The sequence below is a fragment of the Symphalangus syndactylus genome, chromosome 22 (assembly GCF_028878055.3).
Source record: "Symphalangus syndactylus isolate Jambi chromosome 22, NHGRI_mSymSyn1-v2.1_pri, whole genome shotgun sequence".
In the NCBI taxonomy this organism is placed as follows: domain Eukaryota; kingdom Metazoa; phylum Chordata; class Mammalia; order Primates; family Hylobatidae; genus Symphalangus; species Symphalangus syndactylus.
Genome location: NC_072444.2, coordinates 59,146,239 through 59,164,327, shown reverse-complemented (window position 1 = coordinate 59,164,327; position 18,089 = coordinate 59,146,239). Strand labels below are relative to the sequence as shown.

General features: G+C 40.3%; 1 protein-coding gene across 10 annotated transcripts in view; it reads right to left on the bottom strand.

Moving 5' to 3' along the window:
* Window positions 1-18,089, bottom strand: part of MGAT5 (alpha-1,6-mannosylglycoprotein 6-beta-N-acetylglucosaminyltransferase) — a 324,876-nt gene that overhangs the window by 88,308 nt on the left and 218,479 nt on the right. For all 10 annotated transcript variants that reach the window (XM_055261073.2, XM_055261074.2, XM_063631000.1 and 7 more), the window contains 2 exons: window positions 17,544-17,677; window positions 5,066-5,199 (listed from right to left, as the gene is read on the bottom strand). In XM_055261073.2, coding sequence (XP_055117048.1) covers window positions 5,066-5,199; window positions 17,544-17,677 — 268 coding nt within the window. The remainder of the gene's footprint in view (window positions 1-5,065; window positions 5,200-17,543; window positions 17,678-18,089) is intronic.

Here is an 18,089-nt window from a genome sequence, read left to right as displayed (position 1 = left end):
TTTTAGTGCAAAAGCAGCCATGGACAAGGAATGGCCATGGCCATGTTAATTGACAAAAACAGATGTTGGGCTAGATTTGGTCCACAGGCTAGAGTTTGCCAACCACTTACATAGATTAAGAATTAGAATTTGAGTATCTTTGGGCAGGCTTATATTTTCCATTTCCTCATAGGATAGAACTCCCTGGCTCACATCCCCACCAATTCCCACTGCAGCATTTCCTATCTGGCCCCGATAATGACATTAATAAGAGCAGCAAACATGTATTTAGACTTACTGTGCACCAGCTAAGTAATGTACCCAACCTTAGGCAGCTGGTGGCCCAGTCAGGATTTAAACCCAGCCATCCATCTCCAAGTCTATGGTCCTGATCACACTGCCCAGGGGCACCCGAATGTACAAACCAGGACAGCAGGACATGGGGAAGACACCGTACCTCTCACTTCCTCTCAGAGCCCACTGCTCACCACAGATTTACCTGGCTCTTGGGGCTAAGTGGCAGAGATTAGAAGTAGCAAGGTCTGCAAATATGAAAGTAAAAATGAGGGTGACTGAACTAGGCACCTACAGTAGCAAAAAGTGACAGGCAGCAGTCTGACAAGAGCAGCAGGAAGACAAAGGTAAGTAGAAAAGGGGAGTTATTTATTTGCGAATTGGTCAGCTACTTTCTGCCACACACTGTACAAATCCCAACTATCCTAAGACCTTGCTGCTCAAAGCATGCTCTTCCAACAGCCCATCGGTATCACCTGGATGCTTGTGAGAAAGAGAGTCTCGGTCTCATCTCAGGTATGAACCAGAATCTGCGTTTTAACAAGATCCTCGGGTGATGTGTGCATTAGTAAGGCTGAGAAGCCAGCAGCTATTACTGCCCCAACTTTACAGGCTAGGAACCTGAGGCTCAGGACAGTCAACCACCTTACATGTGGTTAAGTTGTGAGTCTGAACCCCAATGTGTGATTCACAGGCAACTCTTGTTCTCCTGATGTGGTCAAAGGCCTCCAGGACATTTACCTTAGCGGCAATCATGTATTCACTTCTAATAAGATCACAGTAGGATCATGAATACATAAGATACTAACCCTGCACCATCACTTGAAGATTCAGTTATGCTCAGTATACTATTTTTAAAGAAACATAGAAATTAAAGTAATATAGTTAACTCTTCAATTCCCATATTTCAAAAATCTCTTTTTACAAAGTTGACTAATTTTGCATTCTCTGATGACTTTATTTAAAAGAATGTAGAAGGATTTTGAATTTGACCATACTGGACAGATTGCTGTTCTTCTGGGCACATCTCTAGTGTTAGCAGGAGTGAATGATTAGACGGCCTCAGAGATAGAGGTCAGGGACCCAGAACTGCAGGTTCCTGAGTTAAGAAGAGAGACTTGTATTTGGCATTAGGCTGTTAGCAGTCTCATTTGATATTAAGGGGCTTGGGCAGAGGTGGTTCCTAAGTTGATGCCCTTGAGAGTCTAGAGTCTGATGGCAAGATTCCCCTCCCCACCTCAACCTCCCCACCATGTACTATAACATCAGGACAAGACCACTGAGTACCTTGGTCATGAATCTGGGGACAGGAGATTAAAGGACAAGCTCGCTCCTCCTTAGCCTGTATATTTAACAGACTTGTTTTTCTTGATAGGCATTTAGTATCTAGTATTTTAGTAAGTATATTGATATGACTATAGGAACAGAGCACTCATACTGCAAGACCAGAGTGTGAGAAAGGACACATGATCTGGGAAAAGAAAGCTGCCAGAAACTCCAGCAGCTACTTTCTCTTTCTCTCCAGGCTGCAGGAGTTCTAACTGGGTCTTCCACTCTATCAGGCCCTCCACTGCACCCTAATTCTGTCAGGGTGGTGCCTCTCCTCGTGGAGGAATGCATCATCCTCTCAACAGCGCCCTCTCCCTGTCAACATTGGTCCTGCTTCACCTTGTGGACTCCTGGAAGGCTTCTGCCTCGCCCTCCTGCCACGGATGCAATTTTTTGATTTCTGTTAACATGGCTCACTCTCAGTGACTCTGTTTTCCATCACCAGCTGAAGAACCTCATTGATGCAGCTCAGCTTTCTGAGCCAGAAATATGGTGCCAGTCACCAAAAAGCTGGACTGCGTTGGGTCAGAGGACAACTCCAGGGTCCAATCAGCCAACATTGGAGGGAGTAACATAGTTGCATTTCCCACTTAAGTGCCGAGGTGAGTAGGGAGATTCCCTCAAGAAGGAGGGTGGTGGGAAGAGTGAAGCAGGATTTATGGCACAGCAGGAATCTTCAGAATTTAAAGCCCTAGAATCTGAGGTGAAGGAAGACCTTCCAAAGTCATCTGGTCCAAATTGTGCCCTCCCACATCCTCCAGTTGCAATCCTAAACCTCCCAGGACACAAAGGTGCCACTTCCCTTCCTGAAGCTATCTGAGGCGAACTGGGATTGGGTAGGGGAGAGGGGAATGGGACACAAGATGGGGAAGACCACTGATAAAACATCCTGCTAGCTAAAGCCTATGTTGAATGTAACTTTAGAAATATGGTTGGAATAACATCTCACTTAAAAGGCACAGTGGTTTTTTGTGTGCATTCACAAAATACTCTGGGATGCACACACTTTGGAAAAAGAAACTAAATTCTCACATACTGTGTCGTGTTCTAGAGTTGGAGAAGATGTCCTGAATTCATGTGAAAACTTTATAGGATTTTTCTCTTCTTGGGCTTTTTCCAGCACAGAATGCTGGATGTAATAAAATTGAAATAACACCCAGGATTTTTGGGTGTTATTACTCAGGTAAAGATGAATGTGGACACACTGCAACCCAACCTTTTATAATCTTTAGGTGACGCATAGCACAGGTACACAGAAGCTTGGGCACCCATGGAGTTTTAACACCTCAAAACATGGAAGGATTTCTAAATCTCACTCCAGATCACTTGAGCAACATGGTTAATGCTTTTGGGATTCCTTTTTTTTTTTTTTTTTTTTTTGAGACAGAGTTTCGCTCTTGTTGCCCAGGCTGGAGTGCAATGGCTTGATCTCAGCTCACTGCAACATCCGCCTCCCAGGTACAAGCGGTTCTCCTGTCTCAGCCTCCCAAGCAGCTTAGATTACAGGCGCCCACGACCACGCCTAGCTAATTGTTTTGTATTTAGTACAGACAGGTTTCACCATGTTAGGCTGGTCGCAAACTCCTGACCTCAGGTGATCCACCCGCCTCAGCCTCCCAAAGGGCTGGGATTACAGGCGTGCACCACTGCGCCTGGCCTCAGGATTCTTACTGGCATGGAAAAGTCACCCTTTTAGTGGCAATATTAATTTATCCAAAACAGGTGACCAAAATCTTTCAGAATGAATTTATTGTTTTGTTTTTCTAGGGAAAGGGAAAAAGTTGCCAGAGAGAGCTAGGAGGTGGTTGCACTTGGCCCCAAAACAAAGTGATATAATTTCAATATCAAGCCCACACGGACATGCAAGCTATCTTCTTCAAGCAGAGGCAGAGGATTTTCTTTAAAAGCCACAGTCCTCCTAAAACCAATGCCGTAAACCATTAATTTCACAAACAAGCTGAGCATGAGAACACCCAATATGCCTGTTTTAACCCAACTTTGGCTGAAAGTCAGCTGGAAAATGCACTATCAACACAGGACATATTTTTATACAAGGAAAGCAACACAAATTTATGGGACCATCTTCGATAGCCATTTACAATCTAGACTGACTTTCATTTTACTTGAGACAACAAAGTATGGCATAACATACATAGGAAACATTCTTACCAGCCAAGGGTTTTCCATCCTTTGAATTACTGGTATTTTGTGCCAGGGGCCATCCCATTCATTGTAGGACATGTAGGACATCCCTGGCCTCTACCCACTACATGCTTGTAGCACCACTGACCAGACATCACAACCAAAATTGTCTCCAGACACTGTCAGATGTTCCCTGGGCATAGGGGAATCGGTAAATAAAATCGTCTGCAGTTGAGAACTACTGTACTAAACAAAGACAAAGGTCTAGCTGTTTAAGCAAAGAGTTGTCTGGAATTAAATCTGCCTCCCTGGAGATGGGTTGATCTCATCATCCCTTTGGTGTATTTAGTACCTTAGAGCTGAGGGGTAGGGCACTGCTTTTCCTTTTCTGAACTCAGGGTCAGAAAAGCAGTACCAAGGAATTCTTTATCCTGTACATCACCTGTACTCCCTCAGTTGTAGGATTCCTAACTTCCTTGGCTAGGAAGAAACATGAGACCACAGTCTGTGATCATTCAAGAAAGCAATGAATTCTTACATTTAGGAAGAGGCATGTTGTGAGCTCCTGAAGACTTCTATCTTCTAAAAACATTTCCTCAAAAAAAATTATGACATTTGCCCATTGAGGCAGACTTCCCACATAAAAAGATCTGCATTACCTGTCAACAGGTCACATCCGATCTGGTTCCTCTCCTGTTACACTTTCCCCAGATGTACTCAGGAAATCAACTCAGGAGGGCCAAGGGGCCCAATGCTTTTGGAAAAATTGGTTTGGTCTATGGCCAAGAGTGCTGTTTCAGCCAAGACCTCCCTGAACAAACTGCCTACAATCAGCCCCAGTCAGAATTTACTTTCTAGGTCAAGTGAGTAGTGACGATAGCCAAGAGGATGTGAAGGCCACTGCATTTCCCAGGAAAGGGAGCTGCCTACCTCGACAGACTACCTCCCAGAAGCAGAGGGAAAGACTCCCTTGGTAAAGTTTCTCCCTGTGCAGTACCTTGCTCCAGAAAGATATTCAACCCCTGGAGGGCCCTGGCTCTCAGAAGCAAGTACAAGGTGTGAAAGCAGCTAGAATGTGTCCCTTCTGACATGCAGAGATTGAAGGTGGCTGTTGTACAGCCACTACCATAAGAGCAGGTACATACAGCCTTGGTTAGAAACTCAAACGCTGAGCAACTGAATCCTTGCACATTCTTGTTTATGTCTAAGTAGATCCCATTAGGCCCTGGGCACTTGGCTTGATTATTCCCTGGATCAAAGTTAAATTAAATTACCCAACAAGCTTCTTTTCAGAGAGAGAGACACGCACAGACTGACTCACCTTCCAGAAGCTATCCACTTTGCCATACACAAGGGACTGGTTCTGCCTTTTGATTTCATTAATGTGGTGGATATCACTGGAGTTCAGGTGCTGCTCGACCACAAACCCCAGAAAGCTGTTGTCTGGGGTATGAGCTGGTATGCAAAGAAATGGAGAGGACAGTTAGTGTCCAATCAGCAAGACGAAATAACAATGACATATTTAACACAGGCCATCTTACCTGTAAGAAAATGTTTGTTTTCATCTTACCCTGTTCTTTCTTACCTGAGGGAGGTGAGGGATTGTTCTCTCTCCCACACGTTCCCAGTAAAACCGTCATAAGAATACTTCTCTCTAGGATGGATTAACCTGAACCAAAACCTGTTCTTTTTAGGGGAAAATACATCTGTCTGAAAATCATTAAGCTGTGTACTCTCTTCCTTGTTGCCTCAGAATAAGGCTACTGTCCGTTTCCCGCACCCAGGTTTTACCACCTACTGGCCAGAAATCTGTAGGGGGCAGGGCTGATCGGGAGTTCTGAATAGGCACACAGTCCCCACGTAAATGAATCTAACTCCAGCTGTGTTTTCACCCAGCTACATAACAAGAGGTTTAGGGACAAAGTGATGAATAATCCTCGGAACCTTTTATCTCCTCTAAGAATTACTCACTCATGAAAGATGTAATTATGGGGCTATATTGAACAGGTGCATGGAATGAAGACAGAATAAAAGGTAAAGCCCGCTGGGGCACAAACCACTCCAAAAAAAAAAAAAAAAAACAACCACTGCAAAGGAATACTGTGTACAGAGTAGGCTATTCTGGAAGAGAAAATTTTGGATTTCTCTCATTTGGGTTCTGTAACTTCTCTAACACTTGACCTAGGGGGACAGCAACCCCACACCCTCTCCAAACATCTGCATCTTGTGCCTATAATTTTAAAAGGCATTTCACCAGCAAGTGACAATCAGAAAATAATTCTCTCTAGATTAAGTAGAGACATTCCTCTCCTCTACCTTCATTCTGTCAAGAGAAATCTCAGTTTTTCAGGAGATGAGCCTGCAGAGCCCATGTGTGGCTGATATTAAATGAATCAACTGCTCTGCTTGGCTCTGACCTGAACAGAACAGCTATAAATAACATGAAACCAAATTCCTCCTGGTAATTGAGATATACACAAGATTCCGAAAAGTCCACACACAGCAGACTCAACCACATCCATTCACAGATAGGTGGTCAACAAACAGAGGAAGCTGGTCCCTTCATCTTGTTCTGGTTGTCCTAGGACTGAGGAGCCATTTCCCAGGCTTGTAGCAGCACAGAAATCCTTTCAGACAGACCGATAGGCAAAGGCGAGCCTGCAGCACAGGCCTAGGACTCCAATGCCCAGACTCCAGTGTCACCCACCATGCACACAGGGGAACAGAATGAAGAAGGGACAGTGGCAGGAAGCCCTGAGCTGTGGATATGCACGAGCCATGTAAATACTGTGTTGCCACCCTCCGTTTCCCAGGCTTTTGCCTAATGGGGGTGACAGAATGAGGAGATAATAGGGTTGTGACTAGGGAGTTGTGTTCAGTCTGGCCAATCTGTTATTTCATTTCTGCGTTTTTGAACAAGTGCCCAGAGGCAATGGTAACGGCTGCAGTTGGCTGGAAAGTAAATTACTGAATAAATTCTACTGCCAACAAGAGGCAATGGTTGCTCTTCTCCCCCCTTTGGAGGGGCTGAGGGCACAGGGAATTTTCAAGGATTAGTGGGGAGAAAAACACAACCTGTGTGCATTCTCGGTGTTATTGTGCAGCTTAAAATATTTCTAACATTTTTTGTTAATTCTAAAAGTTTTGAACTCAAACCTGACACTATACTTCAGGATCAGGTGTTTCTAAAATTTTTTTTACTTTCAGAAAATTTACATGGTGATTAAAGCACGACGCTTGAAATACTTGTTTCTGAAATGTAGTTATTTAGTCCCTAGGTAGGCACTTAAAAAATAATCCAGCAAGTAAAACAATGGGTTTTATTTCATGTTATAATATACTAATTTATAGTAAAAAATAAGATGATTAAGCCCCCCAAATGAAAAAACACATATATGTAACGTATTTTTGTGTGAAAGATTCTCCTAGCTTCTAGCTTGACTGGTGAGAGGGAGAAGTAAATATCAGAAAAACTTGTGAGGAATGGTGGACTTCTGCTGCTATGACTATAATTTGGTATTCAATTAACTCTGACACTATGAATTTCACATCTAAGCTCTCTTCTATGTTTTCATCCAAACACTAACTCCTGTCTCACCTTGTGAAATGTTAACTTAGGGATCAACAACCTGCAAGTGTGGTTTCAAGGACCTCAGGTGAGACTAAGATTTACAAACAGTATCAAATCACCACATTTAATGAGCCATGGCCTGAGCACTGGTCTGATCTCTACATGCCTTCTCCTCCCAGGTGACTCTAAACTTGCCACAGGACACTAAACCTTGACCACATAAGGGTTTGCTCAGCTGTGACTCGCCCCAGCAGGTGATTCTGAAGTAACTACCAGCCCAGTGTGGCTTGCTTCCAAGGATCTGAACACCAGCTGGAGCCCGCCCGGTAACATCTGCCGAGAGCGCCCTGGTCTTATCACAAGTGTTCTTAATGGTGCTTATAATAAATCAAAAGCCACAAGTCCAGGAGGATGTTATCTGAAATGTTCATTTCATTGAGTTCAAATTTCAGGCCAACCTTTCTTTTTTGCTCTGCCTTAGGAAGGGAACAGAGACTTTCATTGTGTTGGGAGGGTTTCAAAGAGAAGGTATTTACATTTTAAGGTAAATCAAACAAATCTCATCATAAACAGGATGCAGGAAATTCCTGTGCTTTTAGTAATCCCTCCATCCCAGAGGATAAACAAATGTGATTTTTAAAAAAGATGGCTGACATTCTGAGTTCTGACTACATGCCAAGTTCTGTGCTAAGCGCATTATAGTGACTCTTCCATTTTAACCTCATAACAGTGTAACATGATTGTACAGATGAGAAAACAGAGATATGGTTTAACTACCCAAGTCCACATGCTAGGAAATGGCAACACTGGGATTCAGAGCCAGAATGGCTGCTTTCAGGGCATCAACTCCTTAAGTCACTCTAATATACAGCCTCATAGTCCAAATAATTTTCTGGACCCTCTGTACGGCAGTGGTAAACCATGCTTCAGAGAAAAATAATGTTCTAAGGTACAGCAAAATACACAAGAGGGATCTAGAATACATATGCAGTGTCACCTCAGTTTCTTGAGTATCTTGTGCCATATGTATGTGGGATCACACAGATTTTTTTACATGCTACAAAACTGCAGATTTGCCAAACATTAGCAATGATTTTAAGACAATTTAGAACAAAATATCTCTTATTAAGAGAAACACTATTTTAAGCACTTTGGAAGCACCTATTTACAAGTGATTACAAATCAGCTTGATGTGTTCCCTGAGCAGAGTATGATGATAACTACTTCTAAGAAATACTATTAGCTTAGCTTGAATAATTCATTCAACGACAAATGTTTTGGAGCATTTCTACAAACCAGCTTATATGATAAGTATTGACAAACTACAATATAAAGATGAGTTTCTGCCTTCAAGGAGCTTACCAACTACTTAATAAATGAAGCATACGCTATATCTATCAAGCAGCCATAATATCATCTTTTAAACTATAATTAAAAATGCATACTAAGTCGAGTTGACCTTTCTTTCAATTGCATAAATCTCTGAGGTCTGTTTTTTCTATCAGTAAGCCCCAAACATCTCTAAGAATGTAATGTATCTTCACATCCCCTGGTCACCAAGAGAGGAAACCCCAGCACCAGCCTGGACCCATTCCTTAGCCCTCACAGTCGGTCTAGTCCCAGGGATATTAGTTTCTCAAAAATCCATCAACTCATCCTTTCCTTTTCATATTTGTCAGTCCAGGCCTTCTCACTTTTTGCTAAGACTTCTGCAATAAACAAGCTTTTCTTTTTCCTAAATACAAATGGATTTATTGGTTTTCCTGATTATAACGGAAATATATCCTCAGATTACAACTTTTTTCAGATAATAAAGATATGAGGAAAAATAAGTTACATTTTCATCACCTAGAAATAACCACTATTACTGGACTCTTTTTCTAAGTTTGTGGATCATTTTTCCCCTCAAAATATTGAATTATAGTTAATGATGTGAAGCTGAAGCATCAGAGAGTTCTTTTATGCATCCAAAAAAAAAAAAAAGGTGGATTGATGGAGAGAGAGAGGACTGGCATATGGATCAATACAGTAAATGGTTAATTATAGAATCTAGATTTGTGGCTTTCTAGTAACATTTCTTCTCTTTTTTTGTATGGCTGAAAACATCATTTAAAATACTGAAGAAGAATACTGATTGTCATCATATTCATGCCATCTTTGCTGATCCTGATAAAACCGACGGTAGAAAAAAATTCATTGAAAAATAGTTATGTCACACAAGAAATCTGGATTAAAAAAACTATACATAGTAACGTTATGCTTCAAATTTTACAAAAACTGATTTTTTTTTCTTTTTTTTCCAAATGGTGGTGATAGTAGTTTCTTCAAGAGAGAAGGCTGGGATGCAGGCTAGCGAAACTGTAATATAAGTTGAGCTGAGAAGATGAGTGCCTAAATTGTTGACAAAAGGCACTTCAGGGTAAAATTTTCAAGTGTCAAAAAGCAATTTAGGAGGGAATGGACTCCTTGGAAGAGTAACACTCCTGAAAGCTGAGACTCAGACTGAAGGAACCACGAGGCTGATCCTAATCCTCACTGGTCTGCACAGAACTTAAAGGCAAGAGCCCTCCTGATTCAAGTTAAAGGCCAAAATGGCAGTTTCAATCACAAATAGCTTTTCTGGTTATCATGCCCTAAAAATAAAATTGTACATGGAAGTTAACTGATCCTTAGCTACAGCCAACAGGCTTATTATTTGCATGAATGGGAATCGATTTGGTTCTAAAATTCCTGTTTTGTCAGGCAAAATTTTTGATCCACAAGCCATCATTCGATTTGATCATGCAAATAAAAATGGCTGTGAGCCCCAAATCCTGGCAGAAATTCAGGGTTGGAATGTCAACGATACTGACAATCATTATGGTCTGAATGCCACTTGAAAGCCCAAAAATGTGAGTAAGTTCCCTGGGAAGACACAAGAAAGTAAGATGAGGCCACTGGCCTAAAGAAGTTTCTACAATCTTAAATTTGTACAACAGTCTCCTTCCCTACATTGTTGCATGGATTAAAAACAGAATAGGCAATATTGTTCATTCTAGTTTAATTCCATCAATAAAAGACTTTCTGAATGCCTACCTATGTGACAGCCACTCTTCAGGATGTTAGAGTTCCAGCAATAAACAAAGCAGCTAAAATTCCTGCCATTATATATCTCAGATTCCAGGGGAGGAAAAAGAAAATAAAAGTAAGTGAAACATAAATACTGGGTAGCAATACAGTTATAGAGGAAAATAAAGCAAGGAAGGGGAGTAGAAAGTTGGGGAAGGAAGGAGTTGCATTTTAAAAGAGGAGGTCACAGTCAGTCTCACTGAAATGACATTTGAATTAAAAAACTGAAGGAGGAGACGGGGAAGTCTAAAAGAAGAATGTTCCAGGAGATGGGACAACCAATGCAAAGGTCCTGAGGGGGAGTGTGCCTATTCTACTCAATAAACAGCAAGGAAGTAGAAAGAAATGAGCAAAAAGCCACGTAGTAAGCGACAGGGTCTTGAGGACCCTGGGAAAACGTGCCTCTAGTTGCCACAACTAGGATGTTCCTTACCTCTGCATTCAAATTTTCGCTGCTCCATTCACCTGGGCCTGTAATTTCTAAAGTGGAAGTATGAGAAAGTCTTATTTTTGCGTACCTCCTGACTCCACTGAACGTAAGCTTCTGGAGAACAGAGGCTTAGACATCCCACAGATGGTCAGGGGACACACAATGAACAAGAGGATAAAATCGACAACCAAATAAAGATTCCAATCTAACTCCTAAACTGACGCTCATAAGGAACAAGAAAATACTTAGGCTTAGTCAGCCCTGCAGCCTTTACTAAGGAGCACCTTACAAGGATTTGGGAAAGAGGAGGAGGGGGTAAAAAGAAAAAAAAATCAGAGGTGGAAAGTGAAATGGGAAAGTTCTAAACACCTCCAGAATCCCCAATCTGCTCTTCTCTCCACTTCATTATAGCTCCCTGTCTTTTCTGCTCCAAATTTCCACAAGCACCAAGACATGCTGAATATTCTCCAGCCTTGACTATACAGAATGTGAGCACCCAGAAGGCAAAGTCTTCTGTGTCTTCACATTGTGAATGATAGTCAAAATGTTGCAGGTACCTAACACATACACACATAAATAAAATAAAATAAATAAAACTATACGAACATAGTTTGCTCAGGCAATGTAGTAAATGCTCTATGGTAATGATATGAAAAGTGAGGCTGTTAAGCAGAACTGATTTCAAAGGTTATTGAAATTTTTGTAGGATATAAAAATAAGGTCTGAGATCTGAAACCAGGGATGGGGTATCTTGTAATGCCTGCTACTGCTACTTTCGGCCATCAACTCTAGGGAAAGAGAGGAAAAAACTCAATTAGATAAAGATGATTTATCACTGCCAATGTTTTTATACAAGCCAGATGAAGTTGTAAATATGGGTGTGGTGCAGATAATTAGAGCTATCCAAATACTGGAAAATTTACAGTGCAAGTCATCAATTTTAGAGCTTTCTCTTCTAAATGGGAAAGGTAAATGTCTTTGCTCTTATTTTTCTGTGAGGGCACATTTCTTGCATTTATTTACTGAGATATAACGCACCTTGTTTAAGACTGTGAAAAATAAAAGATTTCCTTCAGGAATTTAAAACAAGCCGTATGCATAGTTAAATAATACCTAAATATAAGCCAAGCCAGGTACCTGGCAACCATAAAAAAAGCATCAGTTAAGTCCCAACAAGAAATAACAAAAGCATCCCCAAATAACTATGACTTAGGAACTAGCCACTTGAGTGTAGAAGAGTCTTGGAAACAATGGTTTTCAAATCTGAGTAGAGTCTTGAAGGAAGAAAAAAGATGATATATTAAGTGGGAAAAAAGGAGATACAAAATTTTAGTACGTATGTGACAAGTATGTAAAAATATACTTGTGAAAAAGATAAAAGTTACACCAGGGTTAGAGGAGTCTTTTTCAGTAGGAGGAAATCCTTCCCTGATTTTGTAATTACATTTCTTTATAAATTTGATTGGAAAATTGGAGGAAGTCACTTAAGGAGAGTTTTAAAGAAAAAATTAAATTTTGCTTCTCAGGGGCCAGCAGGCTGTTGGGTGAGACTGGAGAGGAATATGATCAGGAGTTGAGGCCAGAGAGCCTAAGGTCTTGAATACTTTGCTGTGGAGTTTGAAAATGATCCCATGGACAAAAGGAAGGCACTGCACTCTCTGAGGAGAAACAGCCTGAACCAAGCTGAGCTTTCAAGAGCTGGTTTTTGTGGCTGGAAAGCCTTAGTGCCTTAGTTCAGAGGTCATGTTAGCATGTGGACAGGAGGAGCGAGCAGGAATGGGGGCCTAGAAGGAGGAACAACCAGACTTACCAGATTCCTGGGGAAAAAAATCATCACTTAATAGATCTAATCAAATGGCCTTAGTATTGTCTGGCCACCAGTCCCTCCAGAAGCTGCTTACGAAGGTGTCAGGAATAGTCTATGTGGACACCACCTAAAATGCCTGACCGCAAAGAGAACACATAAAGACGATGGCGCCAGTGAACTTCTGAGACTGGGGGCAAAATAATACAGAAATCCAAGGTTTTTCAACTTGTAGAAACCCCACCAACTTAGGAAACGAGTTAGAGGAGAAACAGAAGGAGCCTTAAAATGAGACGTGTACCATGAATATTTAAGAACGCAACCACATTCTGGTCCAGCGTATTACATTTCACTGCTCCTCAAGATGCATCCCAGTGGTGTATTTTTCTTTATCTTCCCACTGGGTTCTTTTGGACTGGACTTCCCCACGCTCTCTGTCTGCACATGAACCACAATACTGCTACATCTTACGATAAGGCAGCTAGTCCTGAAGACTTGATTCCTCAAGTATAGCACTGTTTCTGCAGTCTCCAAAATTTTCATTGTGCATTCCATCAGTAGAACACAATCTAAGCACACAGGAACCTGAGTACATCCTCAGTATATGTACATATTTATACAGAAATTATATAATGATTACTATCCAGCTCATATATTAAGCACTAGTAAATTTGTTTCACTTTTGAAAAATTAACAAGAAATAAATATAACTTTTGATATTCAAAGGAATGGTATTTCTCTTCAGACCACTAAAATAGCCACACTGACCCAAAAGGTAAAGGAATGGAGGGCTCTATGGGAAGGACCTAGCTGGACTGGACCCCAGGCCTTTGTCACATGGGAAGAAAGGGACCCTCTTGCAAGCATGCATCCAAGTTCACTGTGGGCAGGCTCTGGAAAACAGAGTGCAGGAGCTATTTTTTTGTTGTTGTTGCAAATTTTCCAGCTCAGACACATCTCAATAGGATAAAGGTCTCAAACTGCTTTATTTCTCTATTCATTTCTGTATTTCCTCCATTCACGTGAGCCTCATCCATGAGAAAGTTTTCCATCAGCCTGTTACTTGATGAATGATTTAGCGACCACTGATGATGACTGTTTTGCTCTACTATCTCATCAGGAGTTTCATAACGCTCATTTTCTAATTCATTCCTTTTGCATTTATTAGTTGTGATTTCTCCATAATTAATGACTTTCTCTAATCAACTATTTGATTATCTTCAAATACAATTTGTGCTAGAAAGGCATGGTCAAAGCTGAATTCTTTCACTTTATTTTTTACAGTAATGAGGTAGTATCCTAGCAATTTGTGAAGGTGACCCACTACACTTTGTGGAGTTTTCTTGGTTGGTGTATCATTCCAGAATCTAGAATCTTTAGGTACTCCTCTCTTTTTGTATACTAAAGATCGTGGTTCCTACAACATACCTCTAACAGTTTCAAGTAACAATATAAATATTTCCACTACAACTGTATAGTCAAAAGATTGTCTTTTAAAGCCACTTAAGTAATAATCTTCTCTGTATGAGAGGTTAACACCAACCTCACGCATACAGCTAGGTTTCTCTCTATCTGTTTTCAATTTTTAGTGAATGCTTTTCTATTTGAATTTTTATTGTGGTAAAAAAAAGTAACACTAAATTTACCATCTTAACCTTTTTTAAGTATTCAGTAGTGTTAAGTATATTCACACTGGTATGCAAGAGATCTTTAGAACTTTTTCATCTTGTAATACTGAAACCCCATAGCCATTAAACACTAATTCCTCCTCCCAACTTGGTAACCACCTTTCTGCTTTCTGCTTCCATGATTTTGACTACCTTAGATACTTTACGAGTGGAATCATACGGTATTCATCCTTTTGTGACTAGCTTATTTCGCTTAGCATAATATCCTTGAGGTTCATCCATGTTGTAGAATATGACAGGATTTCTTTCCTTTTTAAGGCTAAATAATATTCCATATATATGTATACTACGTTTTCTTTATCCACTTGCGTGGATGGACATTTGGGTTACTTCTACCTCATGGCTATGAGGAATACTACTGCAGTGAACATGAATGTGCAAACACTTCTTCGAGATCCTACTTTGAATTCCTTGGAGTATTTCTCTTTTTAAATTAGGTAAAACATTTACATGGTCCTAAAGTCAAAATAAGGAACATTAAGAGACATCAGCCTTCTAGCCCCATCCCTGGATACCTTTATCCAATGGGAATCACTTTATCCAATGGCAATCACTTTTATTAGTTTATTTATCCTTTCATTGTTTCTTTTGGAAATATAAGTTCATTCATATATACTAACATGACCACACAACACTCTTCCTCTATATCTGACATGTATAAAAGGGAGTAGCTCTACATTGTCCTGCACGTTGGCTCTTATCACTTAAAATATCCTAGACATGCCCCTCCTAGAATGAAAGCCTTCCTCATTTCTTTTTATAGGTACATAGTACTTCACTCTATCAATGGACCATATTATTCATTCAGTCCCCTATGATGATTACTTGGGTTGTTTCTTGTTGCTTCCTATTACAAACAGTGCTGCACTAAATGCCCTTGAGCACATGCCACATCTTGATTTTGCTCATTATCTTTGGGATAGATTCCTATATACGAGGTGCTGAGTTGAAGAAAGAAAATGCAGAGGCGGTTTTGCGAGATCCTGACAAACACCACCCCCACTGGGGTAGTACCATACTGCATTCTAACCACTAGGGTTGAAGAGGGCTGGTTTTGCTCACTGCACCATCAGAATAGCTATGCTGTTTAACTTTTGCATTTCTGCCAATCTGTACGTGACACATGGTATCTTGGTGCAGTTTACAAATGCATTTCTCTTACTGTGAGTGAGGTTAACATCTTTCCATATGTTCAGAGCAGTAAATTTCTCTTTTCTCTAAACTGTTAATAGACTTTTCCCATTTTTCTGTTGGAACATGGAACTTTTTCTTCTCAATTTTTATATGTATGTATGTATACATAAGGGTCTATGTTAGTAATTTAACCCTCTGTGATATGATTTGCTTATGATGTTACTGGTTGTTGTTTTGCCATACACGTTCCTCTTTTTTTAAAATATAGTTAAGCATATCAATTTTCCCTGATTTCTGCTGAATTCTGAGTCATGGTTAGGAAACTTATTCCCTTCCCAGGTTAACAGAAATTAATCCATGTTTTTGTCTTCAGTTACATTTTAAGCAGTGAATTTCTTTCAACTTAATCAACCAGTACTGCTGAAATTCTCCATCCATGGAGAACAAAATAGGTTTGCAGGACTCTGAATTCCAATATTCTAAAATAGAGCTTTATGTTTCCCAGGAAAAAAAAACCTCTCTTCTCTACTCCCTGGAAACTCCATTTCTTGTAGGGCACACGCCTGCATATCACCCAGCGGTTTTAGTCATTTTGAACACAGTTCATGTTTTATTTCACTTGGTTTAAACACAGAGGTCACTTCTTAGGCTATTCTGTGCCACCTTATCCCATCCCTCAAAGTTAGATGGCAAAGTCACACCAGAGGCAAACTCTGAGCATCTTCACCACACTGAAAGCCATCTGTTATCTAATGTGCCAAAAATCAACTGTGCCCCAGGGACGGTGTGTAACAGCAGGATGATACAGCTCCATGAACAATAATGTTTATGAAGCATACAACACACTCTCACATATCTGAGCTTAATAGAACACTTAAGGAAGAGTTGATTTTTAAAATTACTCTCCATTCTTTATTCTCTCTTCTTAATTCTCCCTTTTCATGCCTAACACCCAAAGATTAGTCCAATGCATGCGCTGTTACATTTAGTGAGTGTGAGACAGGGCTCACCTTCAGGTAGCTGTGTACAAGGGGGAGGGGCAACCACATGGGAAGAAGATCAGGAAGGGGTCTTTTGGGTCTTGGTTCCACAAAGCAAACAGATTCATCTCAGAAGTTATAAAGTGGAAACCTCTGGATTAAAATTATCCTGATAATTTTAGAAAATAGGAATTCTCTCATCAACCAAATTATCTCATTTGGCCTTTCACATCTGGAATAGGACTTCATCTCATTACTAAGGACTACTGACTTATAAAATAAATTCATTTTTGGCACAAACACTATCAAATGTGGTTTTTTGAGTTCACAGTCCTCAACTAATTAGAAATGAGGCTAGTGCCAGGTAAACAGAAAGCAGCAGGAAGAAATGGTAAAAGTGGGAAAATAACCCTATAAAAACAGGAAATGTCTAAGAGCCTAGCATCAGTGGTCAGTTAATTCATCATCATTTGGTGGGCTGTTCATACTATATCGGCTCATGAAATAATCACTGCTGCTGAAAACAATGACACCAAGTCAGCAAGAGAAGGTAAAATTTCATTCTGGGCCTAGGATTGAAAAAAATCAGTAAAATACAAAACTGAGTTTAAAACAGTTCCATTTTTAAAAAGCTATTTTTTTCTTTAAAAAGTTTGATGCTTAAATAATTAAGGTTTAATTATGTGGAAAATAGATCTACATGAAAGACTTCACCCCTCATTAGTGACAAAGTGTACCCTAAATAGCATCCATGTGGCATAAAATGTGTTTAATGCCTGCCAATCTAAAGTCACTGCAAAGTCCTTTCCCAAATAGTTTCTAATGATACTTTGTATTGAACATTTTTTCTCCAAAACATTTTCAAGGTTTTTCAAAAAATGTTCATGTGGCCTTTCGATTTCAACTAAAAAACAAACAAAAAAACCAAAAAAACAAATTTAGCAATTCCCAAGGAAAAGGTTCAACAGCACACACTTCTACAGCTAATGGTCCTGAGAATCAAAACACAAAATAGATGGCGGCTAATTTTCCCATCTATCTTTGGTGGCATTCTGGAAAGCATACACGAAACAGGAATACTCACGGAACATGGTATAAAATTGCTGAGGGTTCAGATTCCATTTTCCCCAAGGGGTCTTGTGGCCTTTCGATTGGGCATAATTTGCATGATTGAATTCGGGTTCAGTACCAAATGAATCAAGGACTCGGAGCATGCACCTGAAAGAAAAAAGCCATGTGTTTAACACTATACACTTGCCCCCAAAGCTGAAAAGATAAAAGCTCTAACCCTTCCTTCAAGACTACTAAAAATAGGTAAATCCTTTTAAATAGAAGCAGGACCAGACAAGAATTATGATGTTTTAGAATAGCTTGTGTACCAAACATCTACTTGTGTCACTTTAGAGTCTGAGACATCACAGAGCAGATATGATTTGCTTCAGATCAGGTAACTAACTACAGAGGATCATTCAACTACCAGCAAAATAAAAAGTTCTATGAAAGCTTGAACTGGGGACGGCCATGTTCAATGCTGTACCCTCAGCACCTAGCCAGAGCTGAGCACATAGTAGGTGTCTAATCAACTGATGCCGAAGAAACAGAGCTACCATCTATAGAGGTCTTATTCTGC